At 44.5% G+C, this 21053-nt stretch overlaps 3 protein-coding genes across 27 annotated transcripts in view; 1 reads left to right on the top strand and 2 right to left on the bottom strand.

The window, feature by feature from the left end:
- The window catches only part of GNL1 (G protein nucleolar 1 (putative)), a 73506-nt gene that overhangs the window by 21093 nt on the left and 31360 nt on the right, over positions 1 to 21053 (top strand). The gene's annotated exons all lie outside the window — the stretch shown is intronic.
- On the bottom strand, positions 2250 to 4010 carry RPP21 (ribonuclease P/MRP subunit p21). Its single transcript, XM_045866490.3, has 5 exons — positions 3871 to 4010; positions 3694 to 3794; positions 3524 to 3606; positions 2529 to 2661; positions 2250 to 2389 (listed from the first exon to the last, which is right to left on the bottom strand). Exons 1-5 carry the CDS (start codon positions 3925 to 3927, stop codon positions 2329 to 2331), a joined length of 435 nt encoding a protein of 144 aa, XP_045722446.1. The 5' UTR covers positions 3928 to 4010; the 3' UTR covers positions 2250 to 2328.
- Positions 3694 to 19120, bottom strand: TRIM39 (tripartite motif containing 39). 13 transcript variants are annotated; one of them, XR_010413558.1, is made up of 10 exons: positions 17904 to 19120; positions 15934 to 16393; positions 14795 to 14890; positions 9775 to 10005; positions 8584 to 8606; positions 7864 to 7979; positions 6969 to 7153; positions 6603 to 6670; positions 4680 to 4799; positions 3694 to 3770 (listed from the first exon to the last, which is right to left on the bottom strand). XR_010413558.1 is itself a non-coding variant. In XM_064597307.1 (9 exons), exons 2-9 carry the CDS (start codon positions 16384 to 16386, stop codon positions 4058 to 4060), a joined length of 1188 nt encoding a protein of 395 aa, XP_064453377.1. In that variant the 5' UTR covers positions 16387 to 16393; positions 17904 to 19119; the 3' UTR covers positions 3943 to 4057. The 13 variants fall into 13 exon arrangements, 11 of the variants coding, with proteins under 11 accessions (XP_064453373.1, XP_064453377.1, XP_064453372.1 ...); XR_010413557.1 differs by lacking the exon at positions 3694 to 3770 and adding an exon at positions 3941 to 4073; XM_064597307.1 differs by lacking the exons at positions 3694 to 3770; positions 4680 to 4799 and adding an exon at positions 3943 to 4073 and having other exon boundaries at positions 17904 to 19119.

Here is a 21053-nt window from a genome sequence, read left to right as displayed (position 1 = left end):
CCCAGGCACCCCAAAAATAAAAAATCTTAAAAAAAACCCCAAAACATGAAAAAGGACAGAGTTTAGAAAGGAGGAATAGGAGTATGACCTCTAGTTAGAGGAACGTATACTGATAAAAACATAAAAAAGATGAATGAACCACAAACTCCTAAGTGAACCACATTCCGCATTGTTTCACCTATTTTCCTAATTGGGACATTCTTCCCATAGTCTCCCACATGAGAGGTATCACTTTATGATTCAGCCAAGAAATCAGATCTCACAAGTTCCCCCATTACTATCCCACTGTGGGCATGTTCAGTCATGTGCAACCAACAGCACACTTAAAACAAACTTAGCCAAAAATCAGATCTAGTGTGCAAGAGCCAATGAGCTCAGAAATGAGACTCATGGGTGTAGCCAAGGAATATGAGCTGAAGACAAAAAGGGCCCAGATCTACCCTGACCCAGGTAGACATTATCTCTAGAAATAAGTGATCAGAAAGTAATTCAGAAGCATTTAGTTACTTGCACACTAATTACCATTTTTCATGCACCTAACTTATTGACAGATGAAGCAATCAGTGGAGAGACTGAGTCAGGGATGAAGGCAAAATAAAGATGTGGTAAATTTCTACATTGGTGGTCCCCAGGGAATGAATGAACTTCTCAGTATCCATGCCCCTTACATGTTGAACCTGAGCTTGGTTACCTGACTTGCTTTGTCAAGGGGACATTAGCAAGTGTGATGAATACAGAGGCTTGATAAGTACTTACACCTTGGAGCTTGTCCTCTTGAAATGCTCTCTGTGGAAGCCACAGCATGTAAGAGGTTCAACCACCCTGAGCCAGCCATGCTGTGAGGACCTCAAAACCAGCTATGTAGCTAGGCCACACTGAAAAGCAATGAGGTGCAAAAGAGGCTTCTTGGGTCTTCCAGATCAGGTGCCACAGCCACTAGCTAAATGCAGCTGAGTGACTCCAGCTGATGCCATATGGAACAGAAGGAACTACCCAGCCAAGCTCTCAGACAGTTTAGTCCACAGAATCGTTGTTTGAAGCTGCATTATGCAGTGACTTTTATGCAGCAATAAATAAGTACAACACAGGATTTATAAGAGAAAGGGACAAAAAAACACTGCATTCTGAGAACAGTGAATTTTATTTGTATGTTTGAGGTAAATTGATTAGCTGGCACCAAGCAAAGTGGTCAGTCTGAAATTCTATCTTTGAATAAGTTTCCTAGGGATATCAAATAAAAAAATTTTTGTTATTTACTTATTCTCAAGAAAACCCTGAGGGTTTACCTTTGGGGCATACTTGTGTAGTGTTCACCAGTGTCCTTTCATTAGCACCTTTGACCTTGTTAGTTCAGATTTGTACAATTCCCTTATTAGGTTTATAAAAGAAAACCGAGATTGGGAAAGGCTGAGTGAGTCTGGAGGATCTGAAGCCACTCTGACCGCTAAACTTTTTTCCTTGTTTAAAAACAACACCAGAGGGCGCCTGGGTGGCTCAGTCGTTAAGCGTCTGCCTTCGGCTCAGGTCATGGTCCCAGGGTCGAGTCCCACATCAGGCTCCCTGCTCCGCAGAGAGCCTGCTTCTCCCTCTCCCGCTCCCCCTGCTTGCGTTCCCTCTCTCACTGTGTCTCTCTCTGTCAAATAAATAAATAAAATCTTTAAAAAATAAATAAATAAAAACAACACCAGGGACCTGGGTGGCTCAGTCAGTTAAGCATCTGCCTTTAGCTCAGGTCATGATCCCAGAGTACTGGGATCGAGCCCCAAGTTGGGCTCCCTGCTCAGCAGGGAGTCTGCTTCTCCCTCTCCCTCTGCCCCTCCCCTCCTGCCCCCACTTGTGCTCTCTCTCACACTCTCTAATACATAAATAAATAAATATCTTAAAAAAAATAAATAAATAAAAACACCACCAGTGGTATCAGTAGTCTGTCTAGCCCTTTAGTCAACAGTTAGGGCTACCTAAATAAAAAATGCTCTATGAAGGCTCAAGCTCTTACAGACAACCCTGGACCATGAGTTCCAAATGTGGCACTGTACTGAGGAAGCAGGGATGAAGGAGCACTGGGGTCAGGGCCCTGGAAATGGAAGCTGCTTAGTGGGGTCAAGTGGTCTATGGAAATCAGGATCTCCCTTAATGGTAGGAATATGAGCATGGGTAAAGACAGAGAGTTTAGCCAGTGACAGAAAAATACAAACTGAAACAGAGGAAAACAGAATAAAAAGCTGAAATACTCACAGAAGCACACAAAGTGAAACACAATTATACTTTATTTGAAAGATAGGGTGAATCCATCACTGGTGACTGGAGCTCTGAGGCTACACTTTCTCCTCAGGGAGGTGGGCTGGAATGGGGTGAGCTGCATTTGGCAGGGGCTGTGGTGGTTTGAGATCTGGGTAGATGAGAATTTGAGTTTTTTAAGATTGTAGCACCTCTCACACCAATCCAGAATCCACCTGTGTGTTCTTTTCACCTCTATGCCCCCCATCAAGCCTATCTTCCTGGGGCATCCCCAATTTTTCTCTACAAACCTGTCACTGGCCTGGCTCCCCAGCTGGGCCTCAGGCCGGTCTCCCCAGAGTAGATGATCAGGATCATTGAGGAAACGCTGGCTGCGTTGGCATGTTAGGCAAGTCTGTACTGTCCAGCGCTGTCCCCTGCAGCCTGGATGAAAGTGGAGAGGAGGAGGGAAGTGCCCAGTTATTTGTAAACCCACACCCACCCCTGCAACCCAAGTCCAGGGTCCCTTTCTGAGGTTTAGGAGAAGAAAAGGTCTCCTGCACCCAGTTTTGCCTCCACTGTTTCTCAGTAAGAATTCCAACACTCCCCAAGTTTGAATACAAATTTGACGCATCTTACCTCTGCTTAAAGTCTGTCAATTTCTTGGTATCCCTTAAGATAAAGTCCGAACTCCTTAACAAGCCTCTTCAAGATCTGCCCTGTTTCCTTCTTCAGCCTCATGTTTTTTTGCCCTTGCCTATCTCAAACTCCAGGTTCCTGAACTCTGGTCTCCTTGACAGCACCACAAGCTCTCCTGTCTCAGAGTCCTCACACATGCCTAGAATTTCCATTTCTCACTCCGTTTGCTTATCATGAACCGCACGACTACTAGTATAAGTAATTTAGCATTTTACTTCCTCAAGTAAAGCATTTTTCTACACTATCTTGTTTCTTAGTCTGTCCTATCAGACTATAATTTCAGTGAGAATAATGGATCTTGTACAATACTTGACTCATCTCAGAAAAATATTTGTCGAATGAATGAACGAATGGTGATGTGAATCCTGTCCTCCACCATACAAAATAACATCTATTAGTATGTATGGGTGGGTTACGCCTTATGGCAACATCATTCCCTACTGCCTTTCCTTAGTTGGTCCAAGTGAAGTTAGCAATTCAACCCAGAGCTGGAAAGAGCCGGCTGCTGTAAATCCCACGCCCGACGCCCATCTAAAGCGAGGAAGGGGGTCTCCTCCCCAGCCCACTGGTGCTCCTCAATCACCCCCACATCATCAGGAGCACTCACGTCTCTGGCGCTGGGTGCAGGTGAGGCCCGGGATGAGGAGGGAAGAGCAGCCACGACAGAGGGTCCTCTTCACCGAGGGGTCCCTGCGGACGGAAGGGGATGGTGGTCCGAGCGCCCGCGCTCCCTCTCCCTTGCTTCGCGCCCGCCGCCAGGTTCCCTGAGCGTCTCACCGCCGCAAGACCAGCCGCTTTGCGATGGTCCTCTCCGTGTGGCAGTAAAACCTCGCCAGCGCCTGGTTCGTGGGGTCCTGCGCAAGGACACAGTGGGCGGCCTGGGGGAAGGAAACCATTACTTCGTGGCCGGCCACATCCGGCCGCCTCCCCGTACGCCCCGACACGCGGACTCACCTGGTACAGGAAGCTGAGCCTCTGGAAGGCCTCGCGGTCCTTCACCGGCCCAGCCATCTGCGTCGCGCGAGTCCCTCACACACGACAGTCCGCAGGTCCCGCCCCTCCGATAGCCCCGCCTCAGGCGCCCGCGCACGGCCTCCTGGGAAGTGTAGTTCCTGGGCCCGCGAGGCTCCCTCCGCGATCCTTACTCCGGCGCCACCCTGCGGCCTCAGGGACCCCAGTTATTTGTAAACCCACACCCACCCCTGCAACCCAAGTCCAGGGTCCCTTTCTGAGTTTTGGCTACCTTCTAGTCTTCCTCAAGCCCATGATCAGTTATACTAGGTAGGAAAGTCTAGTGAACAGGGGAAGACCTTAAACTGCAAAACATTTTTAGGACACAAGACTGGTCTCTTTATGCAGATAGGTTGGGGAGATGCTTATGTGCAATTTATACCCAGCTAGAACTTCTGCCCTACGCTCCTGAAGCCAAAGGCAGATGCCTGAAAGATCTACAGACTGAAGGAACAGAAGTTATACATTCAAAAAAAGCACTGGTACCAGTGGGAGTGAAATTGGAAAGGATCATGAGGGTGGTCAAAGGAAGGAAGCACAGCTTATTCCCATTCTTTTCCACTTACCAAAAAAAAACAAAACAAAACACCCCACTTCCTATTATGCAGTGCTGGACACACAGTAGGTGATCCTAGCTAACTTCTAGTCTTAGGTACTGGAGCACAGAAACTTTTGATATCTCCTGCTCCTGAAACTCACCCCTCCTCCACCTCCCCTATTCCAATCATATACTTCACATCCCTTACTCTGACCTGTCTCCTGTTTGTTCTGTTTGACATCCTGTGTTTACTTCTGCCTCATAGTTAATGACCACCAGTTCCTGAAGTCAGAAGTAGAGGGATGTGAGCTGGAGCGGCAGAACATGAATGAACCTTGAGACAGGGAAAGGGTAGCATTAAGGAGAGAAAAAGGCCTCTCTCCCTTCTCAAACCCCAACAGGCCATGCAGGAAACCAGGCCTCCAGCTCAGAAGAAATGGCCAAAACCTCCTCTGGGATTAATTTCACAAGGATCCCTAAATTCAAATGAGGAGTATGTTTACAATGTAGACATCCAGGCCCACCCCAGACCTTGATTAATCACTGAGGGCAAACCCCAGGATCATGCATTCTTAACACCAGTGATTCTTACACATCAACACAAGGCCATCGTCAAATTACCACACAACACAGAGATCACTTCAGTGGATCCTTTGTTCCATATTGTTTTACCAACCAAAGCATCTTGCCACAAAGAACCACAGTCAAGGCACAAAGGTAAGAGGAGAGTCTGGACAAAGTCCTGTTGAGGTGGTAGGAGGAATTGAAACACCCTCAATAAACTGCAGTTTGTTGTCCCAATCTTCTGTGAACCCCTGATCACCCAAATAGCAGATATTCCAAATCATTTTAGTTCGGTTTGGCATGCATAGCTTTAACCTTTTTTGACAACATATGTACCCTACAAGTTGTTTATTTTGGCCTAATGTTAAAATGATTTACATTCTCTGATAGGGGAAATGGCAAAAGGTGAAGGATGGCAACAAATAAGCAAAAGACTGGCTCCTGTGAACACTAGTTCCAGGCCATATGCACACAGGCTAAAGGAAGTTGCCTATCTTACCCTTCCCTCTACACACCCTCTCTTCTACCCTGTCCTCAGGGTGAGGAAGACTCTATTTCCTTTCTCCCTTTTTGGCTTGGACACCTTAGCCAAGGAACAAGGCTGACAACTTGGGAGCAGCTACTTAGTAACATTCTTTAAGGCCAGGGCTTTGGATAGAAAAACCTTTCTCTTTCCTCTAATACCTGACTGTCCTTTCCAGGTTCCCTTGGGAAAGCAGTGAAAGGGTAGATGTGTCTTGAGGGGTCTCTGGTACCTCATCTCTGCAGGAGAAAGGTGACTGACTGACATCTTAGAGACAATCAACTCAAAGGAGGCAGGCACTAAGCCAGCTTTGCTGAAGGCTGAGAGAGGGACCCGATTTCTCCTCTCCTTTCTTCTCACCCTTTCCTCCCCACATTCCTACCTCTGGCCAATCCTACTCATAATGGCAACTTACTCTGGGAATGGAAGACCAAAGAAACCCCTTTCCCCTTCATTGGTCACTAGGAATCTGTTCCTTTAGCCCCTTTCCCAACTTTCTTTCTAATCTTGATGCTCAATCTCTGCCCTCAAAAACAAACAAACAAACAAAAAAAACCTCCTTAACTTCTAGACCCATAAGAGCAACTATCATTCATCTTTATTTTAGTCTAGAGGTACACAGACCCCTCTGATCTTCCTCAAGAAATAAGACCATTCTGGGTCAAAGAACCCCCTAAAAGGATGTACAGGGGTTTCTGTTTCCTCTTCTGGTTTTGAGCAAGTCAGACCCTCCCACAGACTTTCTGTTTCCGGAAAAGCCTCTCCTTCCTTCCCAACCTATCCATGTGCAATAGAAAAACCTGATGGACTTCAGGGGAGACAACCCCTGGGAACTAGCTCCCCACTCTGACAGAAGGGAGACACAGCTGTGCTCTCATCCCAGACCAGTCCTATCTACTCCTCCATATAAACCATTCTAGAAACCAAGATGCCTCTCCTAGACAGTGCAGGACTGGAACCAGGCAGACACGAAGACGTTCCAGCAGGTCACAGGAAGGAAGGCCCATAGCTCTTGACCCTGACTCACCCCAATTATTCCCACATCCCTACCTGTCACTCCCAATCTGTTGGGGGCCTGATGGTAAGTGGTGCAGCATTCTTCCGACCAGCCCGGATGCCTGGATAGAAGAGGGGCCAAAGTTTCTCAGTAAAAGTATCAGTAAAAGTGTAGATATGAGAGCGGTCTGTGACGTTGTAAAAAGACAGTGTGCCGGCCTCATAGTCTAGGAATATGCCCACCCGCTTGGGTTTCACCTTGATGTGCAAAGGGGTAAAAGGCGTGGTGGTGGCTGCATATTTGTCCCCATTCCATAGCCGCACCCGCCAGTAGCCAGTCTCAGGGAGTGGAGTCAGCTCGCCCTTTCGGCTCACGGAGTCCCGGCACACGCCCACTGCCCAGTGGGTCTTATCACCCACCTCCACCTCCCAGTAGTGTCGGCCTGAGGTGAAGCCCTCAGTAGCCAGGACACAAGGGTAGAAGGTGAACCGCCGTGGTGTGTCAGGGAGATCCCGGAGTCTTGTCTCCACAAACTTGACGCTCTTACGATCTTCTGACAGGACTAGGTTAGGGTGAGCAGTCTCTGGGTCCAGGGTCACATCCGCTGGCGGGAGAAGCCAGAGTGGGGAGCTAGATGAGGATGGGAATAGCTAAATGCCCCTGCCTCACTCTTCCAGCCTGCCTTTACAGAGCCTGCTTCCTTAAAGGTCCCCAGAACACCGTGGGGTTTGGTTAACTTTCTCAATCCATGGTCTCACCTAAGGGAAAGGAGGGAACAATGGCTTCCCTTCTCACCCTGGCCCTAAAGTAAACAGCTAATGATCTCTTGATTCTGCAAGGGCTGATGGTTTAGGCTCCTGCCTGATCCCTTCTCCACCACCCTGTGACATCATCTCACTATGTGAAGAAGCACAAGTCACAGTCTAAGGGCCAGAAAGAACAGAAAATGTTTAGAAGGATACACAGCAAGACAGCATTATGGTCTAGGGATAGGGTGACCATGTATCTGGAACTGGTTCACGACAATTTTCTTTGAGTAAATATTAATGATACTCCCTTTCACTCTCAAGGCCGGGGGGGCGGGGGGACAAGTTTAGGCATATTATTTAACCTCTCTGGGTGCCTATTTAGAAAAGTGTGGACCTAAGAGTAGATGACTCCTAAGCTCTGTTACTCATAGTGAAACTGAAAGCCAGGTAAAGGGATAGGCACAAAAAGTGACAGATGGGATAAGTTAAGTCCAGATAAAGTGGGATCTAAAGACTTTCTTCTCTGCTGATTCCCTCTGCTAGTTTACTTTTGGGAACAACTCACCAATTAGCTGTTTAAGGATTTTCCTTAGGGCAAAGTACTGTCGGGGGAAATTGCTGAAGTTCTTTTCCAGCTCTATAGACACTGAAGTCACCTCCATGGTCTTCACCTTCTCACATCTAGGAGGGATAGGGAGATAGGGGAAGAAAGGGCAGGGTCAGGGGAAGCTCCAGCTGAGTGAGTATGCAGACTATTTTAGATGAATGATAGTCCCTCTCTTTAGGGAGAAACTAAAATTCTCCATCCTCCCACTTTCTCCCTTCTCTCTGAAGACAAGTACTCACTTACCGCTTTCTTTTGCCAATCTATGGAGAGCCATATGGCTCCCTGAACAGAGCCTTATTTTAAGAATGAGTCTCAGAACTTTCTGGGGGTATGACTATATTTCATGCAAGTAGTAATCACTCTCCCCACTCTCCCAACCCCTTCCTTTGTCTGTCTTGTTTGGACACATTTCCACCCACAGGCACAGGGAGAATCTGGTTCTACATTACCTTGGTATCTTCCTTACCAGGTTAGTCCTGATGCTCAAAGGGGAAAAGGTAATGGACTATTACTCCCAATGATTTGCTCTCTAACTGGCTTCATGGATGCAATGAATCTTCTCCCACATCCTACCCAGACACTGCGTGACTTTCCTATCCTTCTCCCCTAACTCCTTACTGTACTCCTGGTCTCTAACCTAAGACCTAACTCACTCAAAGAGATGCAAGAATCACTTACTTTTCCAGGGTACTTTTGACATCCTAGAGGGAAGGAGAAAAGAAAGCAATATTGGTCCTGGTAGTCAAGGGTCCTACAGGCAAAAGGTTCCCCCCTCCCCAAAGTCTTAGATCTATACAATAGGAATAGGGCAAACTAAGGGTCACAATGCAAGGGGAAGAGCTACAGAGGGATCTGAGTACATCTCTCGACCTGATCCCTATTTTCAACTTCTGGTTAGCACGAAGCTTGGTAATTTTTATCACTTCCAAATGGTTTCTTGTGTCCTTGTCTTGCTCCTTAAGGACACTGGGAGCTCAATGCAAAGGACATTTGCATTGTCTGCTCTTTACTCTGTCCCCCAAGTACCAACCACACACCTGTCTCCTTGAGGATCAGTATAGACTGGTGGCATAGGAATGAATCACACTTTCCTGTTGTTGTTTATTATCCCTGTCTGGTACTGGTTAATAAATATTAATAACTGTGTGCCAATCCTGATTTGTGAATACTTGGGGTCCAGCAGACAAAGAAGAGAAATCTCTGCCCCCCAAGGATTTCCCAGTTTAATGTGGAAGGCAGAACACACATACATGAAGGGACACAAGAATAAGTACCAAGCAATACATAACATGCAGATAAATGTACAACGAAGCCTCACTGATTCAAATGTTGGTAATCTGATCTCTAAAATAAGAGACATATTTCCTACAGCCTTGCTAACACCATTCATCTGCTTAAAAGAACAAATTATTTCAAACATTTTAGAGGCATTATTTACATATCAAAATTAATATATTATTTATACATAATTTCAAGTGTCCTTCAAACTAGGTTTGTATTTTTTTTTAGCAGTAGGTAAATCAAGTTCCAGGACCTAAAAGTAATGGCAACTACATTTACATAATTTTTAATGTATAGTTTTTTTCACTAATTCAGACTCGATTTCCCTCCTTTCAAATGGAATTTTTTTCTTTGGTACAAATTAAGCACAAAATTGTTCACAAGACATAAGAACATAGAAATGATTAGAAGGGGATGGGAGAAATCAGAGAAGCCTTTCTATAGAAAAAGATCCTTTGAGTATGTCTGGAATAAAGAACTGGATTAGAGAAGCAGAGCAGAAGAGTGAGCATCCCAGGTTGACAGAATGGCCTGTGCAAAGCTATACTGCACTTGATCTGAGGGGCTATACAGGGGCAAAGGTCGAACCTTAAGCATCTCGAAGCCTGACTGTAAGCACTTGCCCTCCACCTCAGCAGCCAAGTGGGCCAGGTCCCGGCGCTTGTCTCCAAGGTGAGCAGCATTTTCTCGGAGGCGCTGTAGAATGTCTTGTTCCTCCTCCTCCAGTCGTGAAAGCAACATCTGCTGCTCTTCATCCAGCCGCCTATGAAGCTCTTCAAATTCCTTTAAGATCTGTTGCCGGCGACATTCCACTAGTCTCTGAGAAAAGTGGGAAGGTGTTATATTTAGCAGGGCCAGTGGGGCCTTACCCTACCCACCATGTGTATGAATTAACACAGACTTCCAGTGTCAATGGAAATAGCTTAACAGGATACTCATGTTTCTCTCCATTGAAATTTCCTTCTGTAAGTAATGGCTCCTTCCCCAATGTCACCCTTACTGATTACTCGGGAATGAAGACCACTGGGGAATTTTAAAAAATCAGTGTTTAAAAAAATTTTAATTTTATTAACTTCTTAAAAAAGCTGTACTTCTATGGTTTAGTGAAAAAAAAGCAAGATATAAGAACTCAATAATATAATGACATCTACTATTATGGATACAAGATATATCTGCTATTTCCAACTCTAAAGTTCTAGCTAATGCAATTTATCAAGAAAAGGAAAGAAATAAGTACTGGGAAGTTAGAGATGAGATGGTGATCATTTGTATATTGCCAGACATCTACCCTCTAAAAACCAGAGAACCAACCAGAATAGTATCAGAATCAGTAAGATTTTAGTAATGGGTTATTACAAAATACATACAGTTGACTGTTGAACAATAAAGGTTTGAACTGTGAGGGTCCATTTATACAAGGATTTTTTTTCCATAAATAGGGTATAGTACCATAAAGGTATTTTCTTTTCCTTATGCTTTCCTTAATAACATTTCCTTTTCTCCAGTTCACTTTGTGAGAATACAATATATAATACAAATAACATATAAAATAGGTGTTAATCACTGTTTATGTCATCACTAATGCTTGTGGTCAACAGTAAGGTATTAAGAGTTAAGTTTTTCAACGACATGGATGGAACTAGAGGGTATTATGCTAAGTGAAATAAGTCAGTCAGAGAAAGACAAATATCATGAGATTTCATTCCTATGTGAAATTTAAGAAACAAATCAAGAGGAGCATAGGGGAAGGGAAGGAAAAATAAAATAAGATGAAATCAGAGAGGGAGACAAACCATAAGAGACTCTTAATTATAGGAAACAAACTGAAGGTTGCTGGAGGGGAGGTGGGTGGGTGGGGGATGATGTAACTGCGTGATGGGCATTAAGGAGAGCACGTGATGTAATGAGTGTTGGGTGTTATATGCAACTGATGAATCACTAAACTCTATCTCTGAAACTAATAAAAAAAAGAGTTAAGTTTTTGGGGAGTTGAAAGTTATATGCAGATTTTCCATTGCACTGCTAACCTTGTTCAAGGGTCAACTGTATATAGATTTCAGGGAAGAACCTGTTAAATAGTTTCAAGTCACTTCAGAGAACTGACAGTTCCCATCCCAGGAATAAGTTCCAAAAGTTTGTGAATTAATTGTTGAAATTTGAAATATGTTTTCTCTCAGCTACCACACAGAATTAAAGCTCTAACCTTCCTGAAATTTGATAATATAGTACTAAAACACCAGCCATAATACTTTCTGAAGGTTATCACCTAGCATGTCCTTCCTTTTGTACCTCCACTGCAACAAATGATCTGCCCAGATGGAGTCTCCCAAGTGTCACGTGACTGATGGGGAAAAGTAAACCCAAGAGGGAAGTAAAAGAGAAGCAGAGACAGGGAATCTGGAAGTAAAAAGTAGATAGGGGCGGAAAGGCAGGGCTGAGGGTGAATAGAGAGGGGCTGCAAAGCCAGTGTGGGCCATCGAAGCCTGGTGTTTCTGGATTTCAAGCTAGTTCTCAGCAGAGGCTGGCTAGCACTAATTCTGGAGCTGCTGCTGCTTCCCATTCCACTGCTGCATTCTCAGGTGCACACTGGAACAAAATATATTCTTACAGCATTTACCCTGTGAAAATTATAAAAGGAAACCTCACTAAAATGGAGTCAGGACGCCAGCAGGGGGAGCACTCACACCCTACCCCTGGTCAATTGTAGACCCAATTGGAAGAGATGTACCTTGCAAGTCCATCCTATCTTAACCACCCCAACAGGAGGAAGGAAGGTTTCCTTTTTGCAGGGCAACAAGCCAGCCAGTGACAAACTGTCACAACCCAGCCAATGAAAAGTCACTATACTCTGAACTCCCAGGTCACTTCAAGGACTCTTCATTTATAAGAGCCCCTCCCAACTACCTCCTTTCCTCTTTAGAAGAGTGGTCCTCTCCTTTGTTCTCTACACTTGCCTATGGATTTGCCTTAGCTTGCTTGTCCTGAATTGCAATTCTCTGCTATTCCTGAATAAATTCATTTATGCTGGTAAAGTAACTGAATTTTATTTAACCCCTAAGTAAAATACAACTTTTTTCCTTGTGTGTGTGCACACACACGTGTGTGTTGGTGTATGTTGAGAGGTGATGTATGGGTAGAGTTTAGGATTCATAACTGTGGTAAATAGGAAGCAAAAGGGCTGTCTTTTATATAATCCCATAATCCCTTCTCTTTTTTTTTTCACTCTATATATGTAGGGCAGTGGTTCTTAATGAGGTTCTTACTTCCCACTAGGGATATTTTGGAAACAAGGGGCATTTTTTTGTTTGCCATAACTGGGGGTACTCTAGTAAGGCTGCTAGCACTCCAATATGTGAGATGACTCTGCAACATGCACCGTCCTGCACCATTTTCTATGTTCTGCTGTATATTTAAAAACATAGGCCTGGACTTGAATGTCATTTTATACATAGTAATTTAAACAGAGTTAATTTGTACCCAGTTTTAATATACCTGAATTTTTCAGAAATGGCTGAATAAAACTAAGACTGTATTTTTTTCTTAGAACTTTACCAAAAGTTACTTATCATTTTGAAAAATTATGTCACCAAGAGCTAAGCTGCTTGTGGTGCTTGTCAACATTACTATGCAATTATTTCAGTCTGAATTTGTATTTGTTGCATTGTTGATGATGTCACATATAGGTACAAGGATAAAACTACATTGTGGTGTCTTTCAGGGTAGTTGTGCCCAAATATTTACATATCAGATTTTATATAAATCACTTTCCTTTATGTTGTGTGTGTGTGTGTGTGTGTATTTGAGCATAAGTCTCTTTTTAAAATTATGCAGGGAAGTTATTTTATCTATAATTTTCCCTTCAGCATGCTTAATTACTAATTATGTTTAAAAGGGGCACTGGGTCTGATTTTGGAAGTAGGGATGAGGGAGAGGTAGGAAGGAGAATTTAAATGGTCACAAAAGGAATGTTGGTGGTAGTTTCAGAGACCACTGAATTTTTAAAAACACCACAGATCTGTTCAAGCATTTAGAAGGTTTTAAAAAATTTTTATTCCCCTCTTTATCCTTTACCTTTAAGAAGGTGATCAACAGGAACAGGAAAGTTAATGACTGGGAATAAGCTTCGTTTTCACATATTTTAAGTTTCTCAGGAGCCCTCCAAAAGAACAAAGAACTTTTTTTTAAAGTTCACCTTTGCAATCAAAATTAGTTATAATTTTAAAAAATTCAAATGCTTGCTTTATTCAAATATATAAAGGACTAAGGTAGTACTTAGTAATACTTAATAATACTTGCTTTCTATCAAAATGTTGTTATTGTTAAAAAATTAGTGTTTCTACTATTTTCAAACTTGTGTTTAATTTCTGGTGATCCCTAAATCTCAACTCCAAAAATTCATTATTTCTTCTGGAAGCTTTTAATGAGGTCAAATTTCTATGTTGTCTTCTTATGAATTTGCAACTGTACTTTCGTGCCATGTCATTATCTATTTTCTCCACCGGACTGTAAGCTCAAGTAGGACAGGGACTGTGTTCTTGCTCATCATTGTTCCCCAGTGTCAGAATTTGGCCTATACTGGAAGCTTAATACATACTTATGGATTCATGCAGAGCTAGTATCCCTGATTTTGCTACATATTGGCTGTGTGATCTTGGACTAGATACTTATTCAAGTTTTGTTTCCTCCTGTGATAATTGAGGGTAATAATACCCACTTTACAAGGTATCTAAGTTCATCTTTGCTAAAGATGACCTCCAGGACTCCCTTTCCTTTGTCTTACAGCTCCTCTAGGTCCCACATGTTCATTGGCCTGAACTCTTAGAACTCTAACCTGGGCAGAACCTTAAAACCTAATGCAACCCTGTAAGTTTGGAATGTCATGGCACCCAATGAATTCATACATGGGACTCAATAAATACTTAGTTATTATTGCCACTATTAAGAATTGTTCACTGTCCAATAAAATAAGACAGATACCAAAATCTCATGCTACAAATATGGTAATGCTATGAAAGAGAAGCAAAATTATATGCAAATTAAGAAAGTTAATTTCTGAAGGGTCAAGGAAGGCTGTATAGGAAGTGGCTTTTATCCTGCATGAAGGATAGATAGGATCCTATAGATGTAGGATGGAGAGAGCAACAGTCTAGGAGAACCAACATCATCTAGCATACCTGAACTTACTTAAGAGAATGTGGTCCTAAAGTCACTGGGCAGTTCTGGGAGCTCTTTTGTTAGCTTCTTCTTTCTTTCTCCCCAGTGAACCTTTCCAAATTCTTCTCTCCTCAGTCTCTCTAAGAAACTCCTATCCCTGCTCTCTCCCTGCTTTACAAGAAAAAAGGAGACCAATGGGCGTGAACTCCCTCAACTTGCCACACGTAAGATGCTGTCTGCCCTTCCTTCACTTCCTACATCCTTCTCTTCAATACTTAAATCATTGCAAATAATTTAAGTACAATGTATAATGACAAAGAAGCCTAATAAAATACCATTGTTTTTGAGAGAACAGCATTTTTCGAATGAATCAGAACTGGTGGATTAAAGAATGTGTGGTTAATGTGTGGTTAACTGCCTGCAGAGCAGCCCAAATGGAATCATCTGCCTTTACCTTGAGCTCTCCAGGCTTCTTCTCCTCAGAGGACTTGCAGCGGGTGATCTCCTGCAGCTTCTGCTCCAGGGGCTCCAGGCACTTCTGCAATTTTTCCTGAGGGTGGGAAGTGGGAGAGGTGGCATTTAGGGTTGCCTTGTACATCCTACATTCAGAGGTTAACCCATTTATTTTAAACCATTTATTTGCTTCCTATCCATCTCATCACCTCTTGATCCCACTCCCTTCCTTGCCTGTCATTTGGGGTGTCAATTTCTGGTCCTTCCTCCTGCTGCCAGCCTGTCCCCATCATCTTCCTTGCTCTCCAAACTTTCCTCTCACTGAATCTCACAGTTGTCCAGCTGTCACCAACTCCGTGTCCTTCCCCAATCCTATCATTTTCTTACTCAAGTGACTGCCTATTATGGTCAAAGTGACTTTCTGTACTCAGATATCCTTCTTTAGACTTATCCTCCCATCCAACTCAAAGCACCTACAAATATAATAAAGTCTTTATTACTTATACTGTAAACAACTTTAAATCTTGTGTCCAAGATTTTATTAACATAATTAAACAAAATACTTGATCAGTGCTAAGATATTAAAATCTTTAGTTCCTATTACTCGAACATTTACCCTGTGTCCCAACAGTAATTAAATCCGATGCCACATTATCTATTATCTAGCCAGATACAAATGGCAGACAAGTTCAGCTTAGTCTGGTGGGGATCAGTCTAAACTAATGTTATGTATTCCCAATACCGATGGGAAAATAAGGAACATTCTGAGCCGGGGGACAGACCGAAATCAGACCACTTTTCAGTTCCTCCTAAGTTTGACCATCTCCAAGTGGTTTCATTCATTTATAAAAAATGATACATTATAAGACCACACAAAGCAATATTCACCCATAAGACTCAAATGATGTTAGGAAAAGTCAGAAAGCAATTTTGAGGCGCTCCTCAAAACTGCTCTTCTTCATGCTTGAGGATAACTGATCAGATGTAGTGTGCCCTCTGTGTATATAGCTCTGAGGTGACTAGAGAGTAAGGACCAGATACAGTCTTGCCCTCAGCTTAGGATCCTCTACCCAGGCAGTCTGCCATCCTCTGTGCTCCTCTCTCTTGCCCCACCTTGGCATCATGTGTCTGGTTCCCCACCTTGTACTCCTGTGTGGCATCATCCAGTGGCACGACGGTGTGGGCCCGGTGGGTGTGGGAAATTGCACATATCAAACATACAGCCTCCTGGTCCTCATAGCAAAAGAGGCTGAGGGCCTCATGGTGCTGGGGACAGAGGCTTTCATCTCGGATCTTCCGCTTAACAGCCTGGAGCTGCTTGGCAATTTCCACCATACTGCCTAGTTGTCGATTAGGTCGGAGACTGCGGTAGCGGGATGTTTTTCGACACACAGGACAAGGGAAGTCCCTCTCTAGGTCCTCCCACCAACGGGTGATGCAAGCTTTGCAGAAGTTGTGTCCACACTCAATGATGACAGGCTCCTTCAGATACTCCAGGCACACAGAGCAACTCGCCTCCACCTGTAAGTTCTCCAGCGCTGCAGCTGTGGAGGCTGCAGAGGCCCCAGCATCTAACAGACTTGTCTCTGCCATTATTTAACTTAGGGATGGAAAGGGGGCAGAGAGAGAAAAATATTAGTTGGAGGTTTAATTTTTTTGTACCCCTGGCCTGACATTTACTCCCATGATAAATCCTAACTCCAGTTAGCCCTATTTTGGTATTTTACATCTTCTCTTCCACTAGATTCAACTTTTTTTTTTTTTTTTTTAAAGTAGGCTCCATGCCCAGTGTGGAGCCCAAAACAGGGCCTGAACTCAGGACCCTGAGATCGAGACCTGAACCAAGGTCAAGAGTTGGACACCTAACCCACTGAGCCATCCAGGTCCCCCTCAACCTCTTTTTTGTTTCTGTTTCCAAAACCTGTGACTCCCAGCCATCAATCTATTTTTTTTTTTTCTCCTCAGCACACTGACACCCAACCACCAATCTCTTTTGTCTTTACCTCTGCTTTCTCATTAGAGGCTTCCTTCAACTCTAGTCCAGCATACTTTTCCTAATCCAGACTTATCCCACATGTATCTTAAAAACAGACCAATGTATCCCTAGTTTGACATATTTTTCTAATAGATAAGAAAGGAGCTTGGGAAACTGGAAAGTGCCATAAAAGTCAAAATATTAATTAAGATTTCTTAAGTATATTTTAAAGTTTAATATTACAGAAAAATTTTTATTACAATAGCTCTTTGAAGCATAAGCTTCTCTGCCACTGTTCTGTCACTCTTTCAAAGCGTAAGAAAAGGAATAAGTTAGGCAAGAGTAATAAGCTCTTTTCAGGAAAATTTGAAATTATTCTTTCTTGTATCAGACTAGTCTAGAGGAAGTGTGCCTTCTTGGAATGAAATGATTCACACAACATCCCGTTTCTTTGTGTGCATTTGGACATTTGGAGCTGCTGAAAAGTGATAAATATGTGGCAACTACACTAAAAAGTTTATTAGTATATACTTCTCGAAAAATATATGCTCTTGAAAAGAGGGCTGACAAGTCTTTTCTAAATATTCAGCAGTGACTGGAGTCTTTTGAAATAGCTACTGAAAACTAATTCCTTGGAGGTACTGTGCCTCCAACTAATAGGTTCTGGAGTGGTTGGGATTTAGAGAAAAAAAAGTAAAGAGTCAATCAAAGTCTCTCTCAAGTGAAGGCTCAAAATACTGGAAATGCATCAAAGGGATTTATAAAGCAGAAGGCTGGTCCCCCACTCCTTCCTTAAAAAAATCACACTTTTATCCATGAAATAGTTGATTTCTCTATCCACCCCCCCTTCCCCTCCACACCAAGGGACCCAACAGAAGAAAGGAAATTTGGTAGGTCTAAGTGCTATGAGATAAGTGGCCATGTAATGAGTTGGGTTAACAATGATTATTGTATATACTGATGGCACACATGAAAAGTGTTTTAATTTGGAGTAGGAGCTCATAATTTATTTGGACCTGAACTCTTCCCTCAACCAGGAGAGAAGTTCAGTCAGATGATTCTTCTTCACCGAAGGGAAACCAACTTTGACTAGTGAACCTGCCCCTTTCTTCTAGAAATAAGGTGGCCTCCTCACCTGGGGTGAGTTGAACTGTACGCAGATTTAGGGACCAGGATGGATCTAGACTGGCAAAGAAGTGGTGTGAAAGAGAAATGGGGAAAAGGTTAGGAAAGCAGAGAGAGGACTTTACAGCCATAGTGAGGCCTCGGGTGCCTCTGGGTTGGTCATTTCTTTCCCTCTATTCCTCGTGTCTCAGTAGAAGGGCAAACTTCAGGGACGTCCTCATTTTGTTTCTACCACTGTCCGGGGTCCCACCTTGCGACCCTCTCCTGAGCGTCGTCCACAACTCAGTCCCACCCTCGTCTCCATCTTCTCTCGCCAGATCTGGCGTAAGGGGATTGGAGAGGGGGAGAGGAAACGTCGTGGTTGACAGGGAGGGAGGAATGCGTGTCCAGGTGAGGAGGAGGTGTGACGTGAAGGTGGGATGCCCGCCGCTATGACGCAGCCGAGGCCCGCGGTGACGGCGTCAGAGTTTCACCCGGGGAGGCGAGCGGCAGCGGGACGGGGGAACGGCGGGGTAGCCAAGCAACGCCGGACGCGCTGACGTCGCCGGGGCGGCAAAACGTCCGCCCGGGCCCGAGGCGGGCGGAGGCAGCTGTGGTTACGTGCGGGGGGCCGGTGACGCAGTCGCGGGGCGCTGGGACGCGGCGTGCGGAGCCGGCCGGCAGGGGCAGGCCCCAGGGCCCGGGCGCGGCGGCGGGACAGCACCTACCTTCCCGGCTTCAGGTCCGGGAGTGCGGGGCGCGGAGCCGCCGGAGCGCTGCCTCCCTCCTTCCTCCTCCCCCCGCCCCCGCCCCGCAGCGCGACACACAATACTCGCCGGAAGCGGAAGCCGCGCCGAGAAGCTCGTGTCAGTGGAAGCCCGGGTGTCGGCTCGCTGCCGTGGGAAGGCCTAGCGGTGCTTGCGGGAGGAGAAGGAGGGGGGCCAGAGGTGAGAACCAGCTGGAGGAGTCAAGAGCGAGAAGGGACCGGGAGGGGCAGGTGTCTGAAATGTGGTCGTCCAGGTGACCGGAGGAATCCTCTGGAGAAAGAGGGCCGCGCATGCGCCTGGTTGAGCGCTGAAGCCCCTTTGCCCGCAGGGCACCGACGGGCACCAGAGACGGAGGCTGCTCCGCCAGGCTCCGGGGCCCGGCTGTGGCCGCGCTTGCTGGTCCTGGCTGGGGCCAGGAGCCGCTGGGGGCAGGGCAAGGGCGGTTGCGGACTTTGAGCTACACTTATCCTCTCTTCAGGCCAGTCCAGAGAGAAGGTGGCGAGCTGAGGCGGCCAGTTACGTGGCGGACCTGCGGGTCTCAGCTGGCACGTCACTTCCGACTGTTTGAGTTTTAGCCTTTTAACATTCCAGGATTAGGTAAGTTCTCCCTGCCGTGGGCTTTAAATGCTCCTCGCCCTACCCTCGCCAAGAGGGCTTAAAGACATTGTTTATCTTCCCCGGTGGAGTGGAAGTCCTGCCATTCTGCTGCTCACCTGTTTATCCTCAACTTCTCACCCGGCCCCCGCCGCAGGCAAGCTGTTAAAGTGGGTGCTAGCTAACGCCCATTCTTCCCACTTTGCGGGCTCTGACTTGAGATTGTCCCAAAGAACAGATGATGCTTGTGTGGGGACTCAGACTTTTGCATTATAGCCTCCCTGCTCTCCTCTTCTGCTGCTGGAAGCTTTGCAGGCCTGTGACTTTGGAGGAAGAGCCTGCTCAAAGAAGTGTGTTGAAATAGGGAGGTGGTGCTGAATAGAGGTGATGGAGCTGGGGAGGACCTAGTGCAGGGTAGAGGTGTGATGAGACTGGGGAGGAGTTAGTGCTAGGAGTGTCTGATATTGTTCATGGAAAAGGCAGCTTATCCCACACCTTCTCTCCCACAACACTTGGCATGCAGAATGAAAGACATGGGCAGATTTTAGTGTACCCATTTCTAGGAGGAAATGGCCCAATGGCCCATCTTGTTCCTGTGTAAGTTGTGATGTTGTTTATAAACACAATGCAGTATTTAACCTTTCATCCTGGGAGCCAGAAACTATTTACTTGCAGAAAATACCAAATGTGTGAGGTACAGGGATTTAGGATCAGGCATACTAATATAATTGGTCTCCTTGTCCTTTTTTTTTTTTTTTCTGGTAGCCAATGATTTGAAGAGGATTAAACTTGGGAAAATTACGTTTATTTTTTTTTTTTCTCATTGTTATTTGACTGTTAGGAATTTTAGCAGTGGTAAAATTTGGTTTACAAAACGCCTCAATTTTTTTTTTTTAAAGATTTTATATATTTATTTGAGAGAGCACGTGTGAGAGAGAGATCAGGAGCAGGGCAAAGGGAGAGGGAGAAGCAGACTCCCAGCTGAGCAGGGAGCCCAATGAGGGACTCGATCCCAGGACCCCAGGATCATGACCCCAGTGGAAGGCAGAAGCCTAACCAACTGAGCCACCCAGGTGCCCAAAACACCTCAGTTCTAAGATAGGGTAGTTTGAAAGCCACTAACTGGGGGGTCATCCACTTTAGCTTTGCTTTGGAGGGTGGGTGATGATGGTGAGGTTTGGTTCTGGTTTTGATTTGTTCATTTGTAACTTTTAAGGTGTTGCTAGCATTCCATTCTGGCTTCCTGTTTGTAGGTGACCATTCTGAGGAGGAAGTGTATTTCAAAGGTCTGTTAAGAATGTTTTTGCCTGGAGACTGATTATTAAGATTTTATACTGAATATGGAAGGAAAGGTGAGAGAATGTTTAGATAAAAATATAAAATTATGTAGGTCATGTACTATGATACAGAATAGGGGTTGGCAAACCTTTCCTGTAAAGAACCAGGTAAGCTGTATTTTCTGCTTTGAGGCTCATACTTTTCCTCTGTATTTGTAGTGTGAAAACAGTGTTAGACAATACCAAATAAATGAGAATTGTTTTGTTCCAATAAAACTTCTTGTATGGATGCTGAAATTTGAATTTTATGTGTCATAAAATATTTATTTTTCTTTTGATTTAACCCCCAATCATTTAAAAATGTAAAAACCATTCTTAGACCGACCCCTGACATAGAACAATAATGAAGTACCCAGGATGTTTCAAGAGAGAGTAAGTAATTGGGAACAAGTGTGAACACAATGCTGTGATATCTTACTTCCAGCTGTCTATATAATAATACACAAAATAATAATAAAGGAAATCTTAAATCTTAACTCACAT

The sequence above is a fragment of the Mirounga angustirostris genome, unplaced genomic scaffold (genome assembly GCF_029215605.1).
Source record: "Mirounga angustirostris isolate CCGP_5_RB_7025 unplaced genomic scaffold, mMirAng1.0.hap1 SCAF_8, whole genome shotgun sequence".
NCBI classification, from domain to species: Eukaryota; Metazoa; Chordata; class Mammalia; order Carnivora; family Phocidae; genus Mirounga; species Mirounga angustirostris.
The sequence above is the reverse complement of the archived record's forward strand: the minus strand, read 5'-3'. Positions and strand labels throughout refer to the sequence as shown.

Bases quoted from the DNA above. Each gene is read 5' to 3' on its own strand.
- RPP21 (XM_045866490.3), bottom strand. From the start codon at position 3,927: ATGGCTGGGCCGGTGAAGGACCGCGAGGCCTTCCAGAGGCTCAGCTTC. The intron at 3,795-3,870 runs GTGAGTCCGCGT...TCCTTCCCCCAG, and splicing joins GGCTCAGCTTCCTGTACCAG to GCCGCCCACTGTGTCCTTGC. The intron at 2,390-2,528 runs GTTTGTAGAGAA...TCATCTACCCAG, and splicing joins GGGAGCCAGGCCAGTGACAG to ATCTCAAACCACCACAGCCC.
- TRIM39 (XM_064597303.1), bottom strand. From the start codon at position 16,386: ATGGCAGAGACAAGTCTGTTAGATGCTGGGGCCTCTGCAGCCTCCACA. The intron at 14,891-15,933 runs GTGGGGAACCAG...TCCCACCCTCAG, and splicing joins ATGCCACACAGGAGTACAAG to GAAAAATTGCAGAAGTGCCT. The intron at 7,154-7,863 runs GTGAGTTGTTCC...TTCTCCCGCCAG, and splicing joins AATCCTTAAACAGCTAATTG to CGGATGTGACCCTGGACCCA.